Raw genomic sequence first — 14,845 nt, 5'->3', positions numbered from 1 at the left:
CTCACCAGTAACAATTGTTGTGTGCTTGCACTCATTGCGTGGACGTGCTGAAGCCTGGACATGCTGAGAGTACCCTTCACCCGCTGAGCTGCGACCAGGCCCGTCTGGTGTAGTCGTCAGCGGCTCACCTGCTTACTTAGCCCACGTGCCTGTTACCTCACTACCATCACATGGATGGAGTCAGCTGTCCTTTCACTTTAGGTACTTGCTACAACCAAGAGACAATGGAAACAAGTCGTCTAAACCTGATGACCTGGGATCCCTCCTGTTAACTCTGTGTTACACAGAAGACTACGTGCTCCCATCAGAGTACTATGGACCCTTGAAAGCTTTGCTGCTAAAATCACCAGATGTTCAGGTACTTTGAAAATCTTTTTTCCCCCAAGTGTTTTGTGATTTATTCTGGATTGGTATATGGGAACCCACAAAGCTTCAAGGTTTCAACCCCCCCCAAAAAAAAGCTTCATCAGTCCACATGTTGAAGGAGCCCTGTGGTCAGCTCTAGGAACTACTTTAAAAAATCTTAAGTGAAAAGGCTGAACTAATTTTGTAAATGATAAGAATAGATTTCACAGAGTCAGCTCTTACAAAGTGCTGTGTATTTTATTTCTCTGATCCTGAATACTGATGTGTGCTTCAAATTTTATCTCTGATTATAATTTAGAAAACAAAATACTATTTTATGTATCAGTTATAATGATGAGTGTGTTTAAATTACATCCACAAGTTAGTGACTAAGCTTGCAACCAGGTGCCCTGATGCTGTGCTTGCTTTTTACCTTCTTCATCCTAGCCAGTATCCGCCTCAGCTGCTTATATTTTGGGTGAAATATGTCGAGACCAGAAGGATGCCGTTTTGCCCCTCGTACGACTGTTGCTGCATCACAATAAGCTTGTTCCCTTTATCACTGCGGTGGCTGACCTGGACTTGAAGGATACTCAGTAAGAACTGCATTTCACTAAATGTTTAAACTTTGATTTGCCGGGTGGTTTTTATATTCTCTGCTCCTTTGTGTTAACCAAGTTTACTATACACTAGGTTAAAAAGAACTGCTTAGTCAATAACAAAAGACAGTTCTTAGAGATCCCAGACAGAATCCAACTGTAAGAACCAGTTAGTGCAGGAATGTGTATACTTCAGTGCTGTGGCTTCCGTTGTTACTGTTACTGGTCTTTGCTGCTGGATGCAGTGATTCACGTGTCACAGTAACAACTCTACACAGTGCACACAGAGGCAACATATATAATTATATATATTATATACATTATAATAAAGAGCAGCCAGATGCCTTTGCATTCCCATCATAGCAAGACAGCACCATCATTTTATGCACACATACTCACACTACAGTTTTTAAGTTCATAAACATAGTTTTTTAAAAGGACTTTTAACATTTTCATAAAATGTTATGAAATGGCAGCAAACATTCCTGTTAGTAAAAGTTACTAAAATTGTGTATATGATCAAAGTCAAATATGTTACTGTTTGAAAACTTTTCTTCTTTTTGCTGTAAATGATTTTTGTCTCTTTCTATTGCTATTTCAGAGATGCCAACGCAATATTTAGAGGAAACTCCCTGGCTACCCAGTGTCTGACTGAGATGATGAAGATAGTGGGAGGGCACTACCTGAAAGTCACATTGAAGCCTGTTCTGGATGAGGTACAGAATAAACCTCGTCACCAGAGCCTGTGACCAGCTAGAGCAGCCCGTCTCAACTTGTGCATCTCAAAAACCCTTTCTCAGGAGTCACTGATGCTCTCTGCATATTAGATCTTTACATTATGATTTGTAACAATAGCAAAATAATAGTCATGAAGTAACAATGAAAATAACCTTAAGCTTGGGACTCACCACAATGTGAGGAACTGTATTAAAGGGACCTAGCATCAGGATGGCTGAGAGCCACTGCTGTAGAGCTTCTCTTTCAAGAAGTAATGTGCTGCTTGAGAGCTCTGTCCACCTGTGGGCTGCTGGAAGAACAGGTGTACACACCTCCTTAGTAAATCGCTCTGCCCTCTGTGGACTTTACTCAGCAGGCTCACTGATCTACATCATTAGTAGATCTCTCTGCCCTCTGTGGACTTTACTCAGCAGGCTCACTGATCTACATCATTAGTAGATCTCTCTGCCCTCTGTGGACTTTACTCAGCAGGCTCACTGATCTGCATCATTAGTAGATCTCTCTGCCCTCTGTGGACTTTACTCAGCAGGCTCACTGATCTGCATCATTAGTAGATCTCTCTGCCCTCTGTGGACTTTACTCAGCAGGCTCACTGATCTACATCATTAGTAGATCTCTCTGCCCTCTGTGGACTTTACTCAGCAGGCTCACTGATCTGCATCATTAGTAGATCTCTCTGCCCTCTGTGGACTTTACTCAGCAGGCTCACTGATCTACATCACTGCTTGCTGTGTCTTTACTTCATGAGAGTTTGATACAGTTTTTTGGAGAATTGTCTATACTGTATTATCTTCAGGTGGGGGCTTTAAACTTTGTTAGTTTTGTTTTATAATATCAGAAGAAGAATTATTTTCATGTTGTTAAATCGCCTAAGAAAGAAGAGTAACTAAAAAATTCTTGTATATTCCAGATATGTGAGTCCTCGAAATCCTGTGAAATAGATCCTGTTAAGTTGAAAGAGGGAGATAATGTGGAGAGTAATAAGGTATGGTTATGTAATGTGGTTCATAACTACATTAACTTTTTTAAGATTTATTTATTCATTTCATGTATGTGACTACACTGTCGCTGACATTAGACACACCAGAAGAGGGCAATGGGATCCCTTTACAGATGGTTGTGAGCCACCATGTAGTTGCTGGGAATTGAACTCCGGACCTCTGGAAGAGCAGTCAGTGCTTTTAACCACTTAACCCTCTCTCCAGCCCCTACATTAATTTTTGATCTTAATATTATACCTGTCTCACATAGATGGTTTATCTTATTTTATATGTATGAGTGTTTGCCTCCATGTAAGTGTGCATATGTGTGCCTGGTACCTGTGGAAGTCAGAAGAGGGCATGGGAATAGAGTTATAGGTGGTCGTTAACCATCATGTGGGTGCTAAACTCAAACCCAGGTCCTCTGCAAGTACATAAGTGCTCTCAACCATCTACCCTGCAACATACCCTCTTAAACTTTATAATGCCATGTGTCTGGGCTCAGTGCTATTTACTCTTTACGTTAGCCTTTACTTTCCAGAGCATTTCATAGTACTGATTTCAGCTTATTTTTATTCTTACAATTTTTAATTTAGACTTTGTAATTCTATCTATGTGTTTGGAGGTTTGTATATGGATGTGCGCAAATGAATGCAGAGGCCTGAACAGGACATTGAGCTTCAGGAGCTGAGGTTACAGGCAGATGTGGGTGCTGGGAACTGAACTCAGATTCTCCAGAAGCTAATCTATTGTTAGCATGTATTAATTACAGATTGATTACGTTATGATTTTCATACATGTTTACAAGGTGTCTGATCATATTAACCCTTTATCCTTTCTTGTCTTTTTTGTCCTTTTGATTTATTTCCTCTTCCCAGATAGTCCTCTCCTATGACTCTTCTTTCTTCCTAACTTGTTTATTTTTCAAGACAGGGTTTCTCTGTCTAGCTCTGGCTGTCCTAGAGCTCACTGTATAGATCAGGATGGCCTTGCGCTCACAGAGATCCACCTGCCTCTGCTTCCCAAATGCTGAGGGGTGCTCCACTGCCCAGCTCTTTGATTTTATAATTGTGGCTGCGTGCACGTGAAAGAACAGGTGAAAGGATCCAGAGGCTTTGAATTCCTTTGAACTGTAGTTGCAGGCAGAGGTGAGCTTCCTGACGTGGGTGCTGAGAACCTGAGTGTTTCCATTAAGAATGTGTGCTTTTAGCTGCTGAGCCTCTCTAGCTACCTGCCTTTTTATTCCTTTTAATTTTTTGTTTTTAACCATTGACCCTTATGCTTTCCCACACCATCGTGGTGTGAGTGTGCACACACTCATGTGTATCCTAGTAAGTTTACTTAGGGACAAGAAGTGAGAGGTTAGTTAGAGTAGCATAGATAACTTACCAATAGTATTACCACAAAAAGTGTTTCTCCCTCTCCCAGCAACCACTGGTTACCTGTCAATTCTCAAGGACAAGTAGGGACTTAAAAGTTCCTCCCCACTCTGTGATATACTGTCTGTGGATCCGATTTTCTATAAGTCTTCTTCTGGTGATCATAGCTACTGAGAATTCAAGAGTGCAGTGGCCATGTGGTGCAGAAAAAAACCCATTGGGATCAGTCCCTCTTTTCTCCTAGATTCTTCTGTCCACTCTTCAGTGATGTTCCTGAACCTTGAGGGAGGCGTTACAGATGGTCCTTTTAGGACTAAGCACTCAACAGTCACTTATTCCCAGCACTGTGAGCCTCTGCAGTGGCTGCCACCCACTGCAAAAAGAAGTTTCTCTGACCAAATCCAACAGCATCACTAATCTACGGGCCGTTTGATAGGCATAACCATTTAGCAAATCAGCAGCAGGAGCCTCCACACTACACCACTACTCTTACTCCCAACTGTGAGTTTTTGACTGGGTTCTCTCCTGTAAAACAGGCATCAGATCCAAATCAGGAAGTGCATGTTTTATCCCCAAAACAGTAGTGCCCCATTGCCCAGCCGGTCAGTAGTGCAGTACCCAGGGTTGCAGCTGAGCAGCTCTTAATGGCAGTTCTCCCTTAGCCTGCATTATGCCATCTAACACTGTAAAATTAACTAGCAAGAAGAGTAGGTCTTATCATTTATTCTAGTGTCATCTCCATCTGATTGTCCCTTTCAGGTCAGACTCATTAGACTAAGTGACATAATGATTTCAGTTGCCTCTGAGAATTCTGTAATTGTGTTGGGGGGGTCACAGGTTTTCACTGCAGTGTATGATTGTCACTGTGTACTAATGCTGCCTATCATGAATTACCCCCTGGTTTCCTTGTGTATTGTCTTGTTAACTGTGCTTCCTGTGAAAATTACTCATTCATTCGTCTAGAAAGTCTGAATTTAACTTAATAAATTAAGTCAGAATGTTGATCGGCCTTTAACTGAGGTGGGAGTAGAAGCAGCACTTCAGCAGACCAGATACTCATCCTCTAATAAATCTCATACCCATCATTTTTTTAAGAAAATATTGAAGATGTGTAACAATCAAAATCTTAGCATTTACTTTGTTAAAACCTGCAGGAGAATCTGTACTACTATGTGGACAAAGTATTCAGTGCGATCGTAGGATCGAGTGTGAGCTGTCCCACTGTGATGTGTGATATTTTTTATTCTCTGAGACAGATGGCTGCTAAGAGATTTCCTAGTAAGTGCCTTGTTATACTTTATCACATTTTCTATTTTTCTATTTTTTCTCCATGCTGTTCATTTGGTTTGTATGAAATATTTGTGCATAGGTAAAATCTAAGTTTTTCTAAGTGATGCTAGCTTCTTTGTGAGACTTAATGATTTATTTTTCCTATAATCTCAAAACATGCAATTCACCTTATTTCAATATAATGGCAACTATCTCTATAAAGAGCAAATCAAAATCATTGGTTTTTAAGAAGAAAAAGTTTTATCTGTAAAATTTTTTGTAATATGTAAGTAAACCTTTTTATGTATCATATAATTAACAGGTGTGGAATAAACAGGAACACCTTTGTGCTCCAGCTGTTTTTAGCAGTTGTATATTTTCAAACAGTGGTAATCATTAGTTTTAGACAATTGATTAAATTTGACAGCTTGAGAATACTAAGATGTCTGTGGTGAGATTTTTTTTTTTTTTTTTAGAAATAATCTTTGTCTTTACAGATACTTGTCCCAACATACATAGGATTTTTTAAGAATCATTGTGCTTCAGTTTTGCAAAATTAGCTATGTTAAGATTTTGCTTGGAAAGACTTTGTAAAGTTATGAAATACTACTCCTTGTTAGTACTTGGAATCACACAAATTTCAGCTCATTTCTGTTCCGTAAATAACATTATAATGAGCCAAAGCGCACTGCAGATCTGCCCATGACGGGGAGGCACAGACAAGGCAGACACTTAGGAATACTCAGGTTTCTCTATCTGTGTAAAACTGTAAATTAACTTTCTTAGCCATCCAAAAAGATTTTTTTTATTTCATCACGTTTGCATTTATCTGTCCCTCTATTTAATTTACCCAATACTAACTACTACATGAATTCAGGCTTTGGTCTCTTGGGTAATTAAAATAAAGAGAAAACATTTAGCTTTAAACAAATATATCTAATCTTCATAATCAATAGAGGGGGCAAACGTGAATTTGCATATGTAAAGATGAAGTGGCAATTAGATTCTGTTTTCAAATAGTGAGCTAGATTATAACCGCATTGCCTGCCTGCTAGTCTGTCTTATTTTTTACTCCCAACACTGTTTAAGCCATTACCCATTGACTGGCTGATGAAACTGAGGCCTCAGTTGTTCTTACTCCCTGCAGTCCCACTGCCCTGACAGATGGGCAAGCAGTCAAGGATGGACAGCTTGTTCTGCTGAGTGAGTATAAGAGCTAAACCCAAGTCAAGTTGGAGATTCTCTCCCTCACCACCCACTTCTCCAGCATCTGGTTGTTGGGTTAGTTGTTGGCTCCAGTCTGAAACAAGTCCTGACGAGTGATCGGTGTATCAGTAGCCGCAGTTCACCTGCAGTTTTATGTGCAATATTGGTAGCTTTGAAAGTAATGTCTCTGCCTAATTGCTTTTAGTCTTTAAGTTGTTGATTTTCTTTTTGTGACAAGTACGTAAGAAAAACAGTTCATAGTTTCAGAAGCTTTGGTCCAACACCCACTGGATCCATTGCTTTAGTCAGGCCGAAGGCAAGGCAAAATACTGTGCCAGCATCTTGTAGCGGAGGAGGCTGCTTGTCTCGAGGCAGTGAGGAGGCAGGGAGAGAGAAGGAGGGATGAGCCAGGGCCAAAATACTCTGCTTCCTCTAATAAGCCTCCACCTTCCACAGCTCCACCACCTGGTACACAGTTTATTGCAGTTAGAATCCATCATGTAGTAAACATTCTTACAGAAATACTCTAAATGGTGGCTGGCTGGTCTCGTCCGCAGTTTTCATCCAATGAACTAGATAATCAAGACTAACTATAATATAGCCTTACATACCATGAAGATTTTTAGGATAAATTTGAAACAAAAATAAAAAACTGAGAGCTATTTTTTGGTATTCAGTGTTGCCAATAGGTAGTGCTAGATAGTGCTTTAATATCGTTATATTCTTAAAATTTCAAGAATCTTTTATAACAAGTTATTTTTCAAATTAAAAAGGTTTCTTTAAAAACAGCAACTTCGCTTTTCATTTGTTATTTTAAGTTACAGCATTTTTTCTCTTAGTTTAGCCACAGTCAGTATCATTTCACAACTCAATTTTTACAAGTTATTTTCCTTTCCTCCATAGTTTACATGATTTTTTTTTTTGCTTTGTCATCCTTGGTTTAATTCGTGGTTTTGCATGACATGTCCCCATTTTATCCCTGCAGATAACCCTCATGTTCAGTACTCTGCCGTGAGCAGCTTTGTGTTTCTTCGTTTCTTTGCTGTAGCGATTCTGTCACCTCATGCTTTTCATTTGCGACCTCATTATCCAGTAAGTGTTTGCTCCTCTCAAAACCTTACTCCATTTTTATTTATTTTTAGTAAAATGAAAAAAATAAGGCACTTTTAATAGGCTGTGCTAAGACATTTCACAGTTGACACAGTGCTGGTAAGTGGAGTCTGCTGATGGGAAGGGAGTGTGGCCAGGGTTCTTCTCTGCTGCACAAGGCCATGGGTTCTTAGCTACAGGGGTGGGGATGCCTGGTTGGTAGGCGTAGTTTTGGCTGGTTGTTAACAGACCCTTTCCTGGTTTATCACAGCGGTTTAGTTTTTAGTTTTATATTTTGAGGTAGAATCTGATTATGTAGCCAGACGAACCCTGACTCACAGCAGTCTCCCTGCCTCAGCCTCCAGAGAACAGGAGTGCAGGCAGGCCCACCACACCCAGCTTGTGGTGGTTTAACCATGGCAGTGATTTAAGATCTCAGAGATGTGAAGGCAAATGAAGAAGTTGTTTCAAAAGTATCTAGGAACCTAACGTACATGGTATCTTTATACTTTTGCTTTCTGTTCGCCTAAGTTATATCAAAATAGGAGATTTAAAATGAACTTATATTCAGTTACCTAAATCTAACTATGCTTTGAATATATAATATACCTCCTAATATTGTGAAATTTCTTTTTTCCTGTAACCTATTCCTGGTCCTTCTTCACACAGCATGTTTTCAGTCACCCTTTCATCTTTCAGGGTTCTAAATATTTTATATATGCTCTTTGATGCTTTTTAGCTGCTGATTTGTATTACAGAATAATAAACATTTAGTGATTTCTTTGTTCTAAACTTTGCTTTAATCACTTTCTATGTTTAACTCACCTAGGTCTTCCTAGTCACTGTAGGAGTAAATTATTTTATTAGTCCCATGTACAGGTAAGGAAATCACCATGAAATAACTTATCTAGGCTCACATAACTAAGGCATTACGATTGGATCCTACACGAGTGGTACTGGATTCAAGTGGTACTGTTCAGCCTCCACAGCCTGTAAGCACACTGGTGTTAGATCTTACAGCAGCCACTGCTGTAGTGCTCAGTGCTGGAGGCACATGCAGCCTTACTTGACATTCCCACCTTAATGTGCCCATGGTCCATCATGTAATGCAGTGTAGGGAAGACTGCAGGGAACTGGCTTCTGAGTGCCCACCTCTCTGGGTAGCCTCACAGTGTTAGCTGAGAGCCATGCTGCCATGGCAGATGACAGATGTTCTGTGTAGCCTGTGTCCGTTTGCTCTGTGGCTGTGTTAACTAAAGCTATGTGACCTGGGCAGAGAGAGCTTGCCAGCCACATTTCATACATAAACAGAACTGTCTCACCTCTGAACTGTGGCTTTGCCTTATATTCAGACTTGGAATTCCTAGATGGGATTTGAATGAAAACCCTCTAACCACAAACACTATTAGCTCACTTTCCACGCAACTCTGTTATTTATTCCAGTTTTCCATCTTTTCTTTTGGTTGCTGTTTGCCGCCATCCCCACCACCTCAGCATCTCTATCAGGTCTTTAACCATAACCTTCATTTTAAAGAAATTTTGAAGTAGTGAGAATAGAGAAAACATAACATTATTTAGCATTGGTGCTGTAGAGATGAGCACAACTGCCTTCTATTAAGCTAGAACTGTTGTTCCAACTTAATTAGTACTTGATTAGTACCAAGTAAAAGGTATGAGTAAACACTACTGTACAAGCTGAGAGGGTGGAGTCATCTCAGAGACTGAGGTGATGCCGTCAGGTCCTGGTTGCTGCAAGGTAATACAGGAGCAGAGTTGGTCAAATGCTACTGAATTTTATATTTAGAAATTCTTTTAACTTTGAGAAACTAATTATAGAAGATGTTTTAGAGTAGACAAGAAAGAGTAAAGAGCAGGTAGCTAAATAATTATAGTGAGGGGTTGGGCATTTAGCTCAGTGGTAGAGCGCTTGCCTAGCAAGTGCAAGGCCCTGGGTTCGGTCCCCAGCTCCGGAAAAAAAAAAGAAAAGAAAAAAAATTATAGTGAGGGCACCAGGTCTGAGGCATTGCTGGCCGACAGTCAAGGAGGGATGTGTGCATATACATGTGTGAAAACTCTTTGAACATTAGTTTTTTAAAAAATGGAGGCATGGGCTGGAGAAGTGGAAAAATGGAAGCTCAGCAGCTAAGAGCACTGACTGCTCTTCCAGAGTCCTGAGTTCAATTCCCAGCAACCACATGGTGGCTCACAACCATCTGTAAAGGGATCCCAGGCCCTCTTCTGATGTCTGAATACAGCCATAGTGTACTCACATAAAATAAATAAATCTTTAAAAGAAAAAAGAAAAGGTGGAGCTGCATAGACGGCTCAGCCATTAAGAAGGCGTGAATTCAGTTCCCAGCACCCATGTCGGCCACTCCAGAGGCTCTAACCCCTCTTCTGAACTCTGGGCACCTTGTGTGCACATGACTACACACAGATATACCTGTGCACATACAAAACAAATCTTTAAAGAATGTAAAGAATGAGATGGACTAAGGGCTGGGACTAGAGCTCAGTGTTCAGGCATCTACCAGCATTTGTGAGGCCAGCATTCAGTTGCTAGGACTATTAAAAAAGAAACAAAAGGAAACCTTCACTTGAATCTCCTTGGTAATTGTTTTGTTGGGTTTTTTTTTTTAACATGGATTATGTGGACATTTGGTAAACCACTGTTGAAATTTTCATAAAGGAAAGTAATTGCGCAATTGTTATTATATCCCTCATTCTTTCCTTGATAATCTCTTTTAAGACCCTCCCAGTGGAGACCTTTTTAACCCATTAGTTTTGCTTTATGTCTGGTGTATATCCCTGGAGCACTGTGCACTCTCTCTGCTGTGGAATTTTGCATCGTGATTAGTAACATCTGTGCACAGACTGCCAGTGTCTCCAGGACAAGGCAGAACCTTTCCACAGGTGTGTCCAAAGCACACGTAGTTGCTAAGACAGTCGCATGCTCGATTTAACTAATAAAACGAGAGCTGAAAGAAGGAGCTCACCGACTGCGTCTGTCTTTAGTGGAGAAGCAGATTGATACTTTAATACAGGGGAAGAGAAGCAGATTGATACTTTAATACAGGGGGAGAGGCAGGAGGTGAAAAGAGGGCTTTGCTGCTCCAGGTCAGAGTCCTAGGGGATTCTAAGCAAAGAACTGAGATTAGAACAGAGCAACTGCTCTTTTGAAAGATTATTGCAAACCTGTGACATTGGTTTTTTTGTAACCCAAACACAGTCAAATGGCACCAAGTCCATGAGTCAACCTAAGAGAAAAAAGAAGAGAATGTCTGCCGAGTTACTCTGAATTTAAAAACGTAACTTTTTGATTGATTGACTTTAATAATTGTTACATAGTGTTACCTGAGTTGTGTGCTGGAAGCCGGGTGATGAGTGTCCTGGGTATACAGTGAAGGGAAATTTTTATTACAGTTTGCATGGAAATAGCAAGGAATCAAAGCAGCCAGCTGACATGGCAGTATAACAGTAGCCACAGTTATATGGGTCTCAGCCTGTGGTGATCTGGGCAGAATAAAATGAACTCTCTTCCCTTTTGCTAGTTCAAGAAAAAAAATAACCTAAAACACTGAATTTAAAAACCAAGTTTAAGGGCTGAAAAGGTGCCTCAGTGGTTAAGGCCACTGACTGCTTTTCCAGAGGTCCTGAGTTCAATTCCCAACAACCACACGGTGGCTCACAATGAGATCTGTAATGAGATCTGATGCCCTCTTCTGGTGTGTCTGAAGACAGCTATAGTGTATTCATATATAATAAATAAATAAGTAAATCTTTGACAAAAAACACACACAAGTTTAAGCCAGGCACATGCTTTTAATTCCAGCACTCAGAAGGCAGAAGCAGAGACAGCCAGGGATACACTGAGAAACCTTGTCTGGAAAAACCAAGAAAACAAATAAACAAATTTAAATGGAGAAGTCTTGTGAAATTCAGTTGAAACTAATGTTACCAGAACTTTTAAAGAAGGTTACTTCCTTCACAGGTAGAGTCGTAGTGGGGTCCTCTTACAGATGGGATGGGTGGAGTCCTGGGTGCTCCAGCTGAAATCATATTTGGAAACCATAAGTTATAACTTTTGCCAGATATGATGATCATATACCAGATATCCCTTCCCCAGATTTCTTCATTTCTTGGTCATTTCTTTTCCACTACATTCATTATCTATTTTCAATGTGAGATACTAAAAACTAAAACAGTATTGAGTATATTTACTATATTTTCCTGGATATGTCTTTTGATAATAGTGTTTACTGTGGTAGGATAGTTGGTTATATAGAAATGTAGATCAATAAGACTCATGAGAGAACTGTGTTCTGTCCATTTTATTTACATTTACTTTAATGTAAATTACATACTGTCAGGAAGCCAGACCCGAAAGATAACTTGGATAACAGACCCTGTAGTTACCTTCTGGTAAGATCCTATGTGAGTGGGTAACTTCATTTCTTGGTCTGAATTTGTATTCTTCCTGCACCTCTGTGGTGGGAACAGTTGGTTGCAGACGTCTTATGTGCTATTTGAATATGCTTAGAAGTAGACTGAGCACAGAACATTGGAAAGACCTATAAGGTAGAAAAAGTAGAGATATCTGATATTCTAAAAGTAAAGAAAATTAGTAGTTAATCCAGTCTTTAGACTACACAACGCCATTAGATACAGTTGATTATTTATGTCTTTCAAAGGAACAAGTCATTAAATCTTTAATCTGTCTTTTTTTTAATGGCACTGAGAATGGAATTTAAGGTCTCAATGCATGCTAGGCAAGCACCCCACCACTGAGCTATACCCCAGCCCTCTTTTTACTTTTTATAGGGGAGACCGGCAATCTCATTAAGTTGCCTGGACTGGATTTTCTCTGTAGCTTTAACAGACCTGAGTTTGAGCCTTTCTGTCTGAGCCTCCCAAGGCATTGAGATCATAGACCTACACCACCAACTTCTTTCATCATCTCCTAACCCCAAGTTCTATAAGTTGTCCTAGGCTTAGCTGCCCCTTCACTAGCTTGACTTGAATGAACATTTTTCAGCCATTGTTTTAGAGCCATAGCCCATTTGCTCTAGTCTACTTTTTATATAAACTCTACTTCTTGAAAAATTAATAAGACTTTTGGTCATTCTTACATTTTCTAGGATACACAGACAGTTAGGACTTTAACTCTCATCTCAAAAACCATTCAGATTATTGGAAACTGGGGATGTCAATCCAGAAGAAAGGTGAGTTTATAAGTGTTTCCTTCCTAACAAACTTTATCATACACTAAGTTTCTTCTTCACTTCCGTCCATATTAAAAATAAAACCGAAGATAATACATACTCACATGCAATAATTACCTTTCAGTGGGTGTTCTGCTGTAGTCACCTTTTGAAGGAGACATTGGTACTCAAACCTGACATGTCCATGGTGACATTGGTACTCAAACCTGACATATCCATGGTGACATTGGTACTCAAATCTGACATATCCATGGTGACATTGGTACTCAAACCTGACATGTCCATGGTGACATTGGTACTCAAACCTGACATGTCCATGGTGACATTGGTACTCAAACCTGACATGGCCATGGTAGGGGACAACTAGGAAGAAAAGGCGCAGGCGCAGTTGGATTATGTGACTGTCCATAATCACCTAACAGCTTGAAACAAGTCTTCAGTTCCAAGATGAATGCTTCATGGGAATATGGGGCTAGCTTTCTCCTTAGCTTCAAAATGTAGACCCGTCCATCATGTTCTTTTTTTTTTTTTTCTTTTCTTTTTTTCGGAGCTGGGGACCGAACCCAGGGCCTTGCGCTTGCTAGGCAAGTGCTCTACCACTGAGCTAAATCCCCAACCCCGTCCATCATGTTCTTAGTGCTCTACTTCAGAGCTCATGAACTCCGCCACTCGTGAAGTCTTTTTACTCAAGAAACTTTATGCAACCTTAGGTATAAAAATCAAACATTTACTGACAATAATTATTTTAGCATTTTGAAATGCCCAGCCCCCAGTGCTGAGATTTTTCTTCCATTTGCTTCTACAACTGCTGTTTTGGGGTTTCCCCTAATTTAAGATCTAGGAGGGAAATGGTCAAACAGTGACTAGAGTTCAAAGCTGTGTCCAGGTTCTGAGGGACCTTCATTGCTCCTCAGTCCCTCTCTCACCAAGAATGTTCAGCAAAAAAGGGATAAGTGCCGGGCTCTGACTAATAAAGTAACTACGGTCACTGACTCTACAAAAAATAGGCTTTGCTGGCACACTGCATCTGGCCCAGCATGAGGTATCTTTGGTTATTAGAAGCTGGAATCAACAATGTGAACCAAGCCTGATCATGTTCAGGGAAAGGCTGAGCATGGCATACCATTGTGCTGTGTGGGGAAGACAGTGAGTATGCAAAGCCATGATCCTGGAACATTCTGGGTTTACACAGTGTAGGAGTGCTCTAGAACAAGATCATGAAGCTGGATGTGACTTTCCCAGCCTGCCTGCCTGCCGCCCCCCCCAGGAGAAGAGTTGAGGAAGCTCCATCGTCTGCTCTCCTCTATAGTTACTTATGTGCCATCACATCTGGGCCTACCACACAGTTGACTACCACACTGGCTGTAGAGCTGGCTCCTTAAGGCACCCAACTGATGAACTGCCATGAGTAACTAAGACTGATTAGCCAAGAGGAGAAGCACCACCATACTTGCTACCTGACATGAGTGAAATCTGCAGATCTTAGGGGTTTGGGGAGCCAGATGCATAGGGATTGTCCCATGCTTTCCAGGAGTTGCTCTATCATGGGGAGAACAGCACAGTAGCCAGCTACTTCCCTACTCTGAAGAGACTGAGTTGAGATCATCTGGGGAAACAAGGGAGTTGGTAGGGAAGTTGGAGACTGGAAGCCTTAGCTTGTAGTAAGTCTTTGACTTGTACAGCTTGGTCCTGGAAACCTGACTAGGACACCACAGGCATGAAGAACCAACAAACACAAAGGAAACTAGGCTTGGGTGGCCTGCCTAACTAACTAACTAACTAACTAACTGCTAACTAACTATAAATTAGGTGTCTTTATTAAGTATAACAAAAGGGGGGGCTGTAGGGAGCAGTCTCTAGCAGTAAACCTCCTGGAGGAGGAAGTTGTATTTGCTCATTTCTGGTTTTAGATAAACACTAGTACTTGGATCCCAGTAAATGGTTTGCCATTTACAGGGGTTGAGGCAGCTAGAGTCCTTGACATGGCTGCGTTCTTGTCATCAGTTCACATTCACCCT

The 14,845-nt window shown here is 40.6% G+C and overlaps 1 protein-coding gene across 2 annotated transcripts in view; it reads left to right on the top strand.

The window, feature by feature from the left end:
* Positions 1 to 14,845, top strand: part of Rasa2 (RAS p21 protein activator 2) — a 119,031-nt gene that overhangs the window by 68,636 nt on the left and 35,550 nt on the right. For both annotated transcript variants that reach the window (XM_087560558.1, NM_001105724.1), the window contains 7 exon segments: positions 202 to 358; positions 793 to 941; positions 1,546 to 1,660; positions 2,593 to 2,667; positions 5,196 to 5,319; positions 7,502 to 7,608; positions 12,744 to 12,827. In XM_087560558.1, coding sequence (XP_087416684.1) covers positions 202 to 358; positions 793 to 941; positions 1,546 to 1,660; positions 2,593 to 2,667; positions 5,196 to 5,319; positions 7,502 to 7,608; positions 12,744 to 12,827 — 811 coding nt within the window.

This window comes from Rattus norvegicus, chromosome 8 (genome assembly GCF_021556685.1).
Source record: "Rattus norvegicus strain SHRSP/BbbUtx chromosome 8, alternate assembly SHRSP_T2T, whole genome shotgun sequence".
NCBI lineage: Eukaryota > Metazoa > Chordata > Mammalia > Rodentia > Muridae > Rattus > Rattus norvegicus.
Note: the sequence above shows the minus strand (reverse complement) of the source record. Positions and strands in the feature narration are given on the sequence as shown.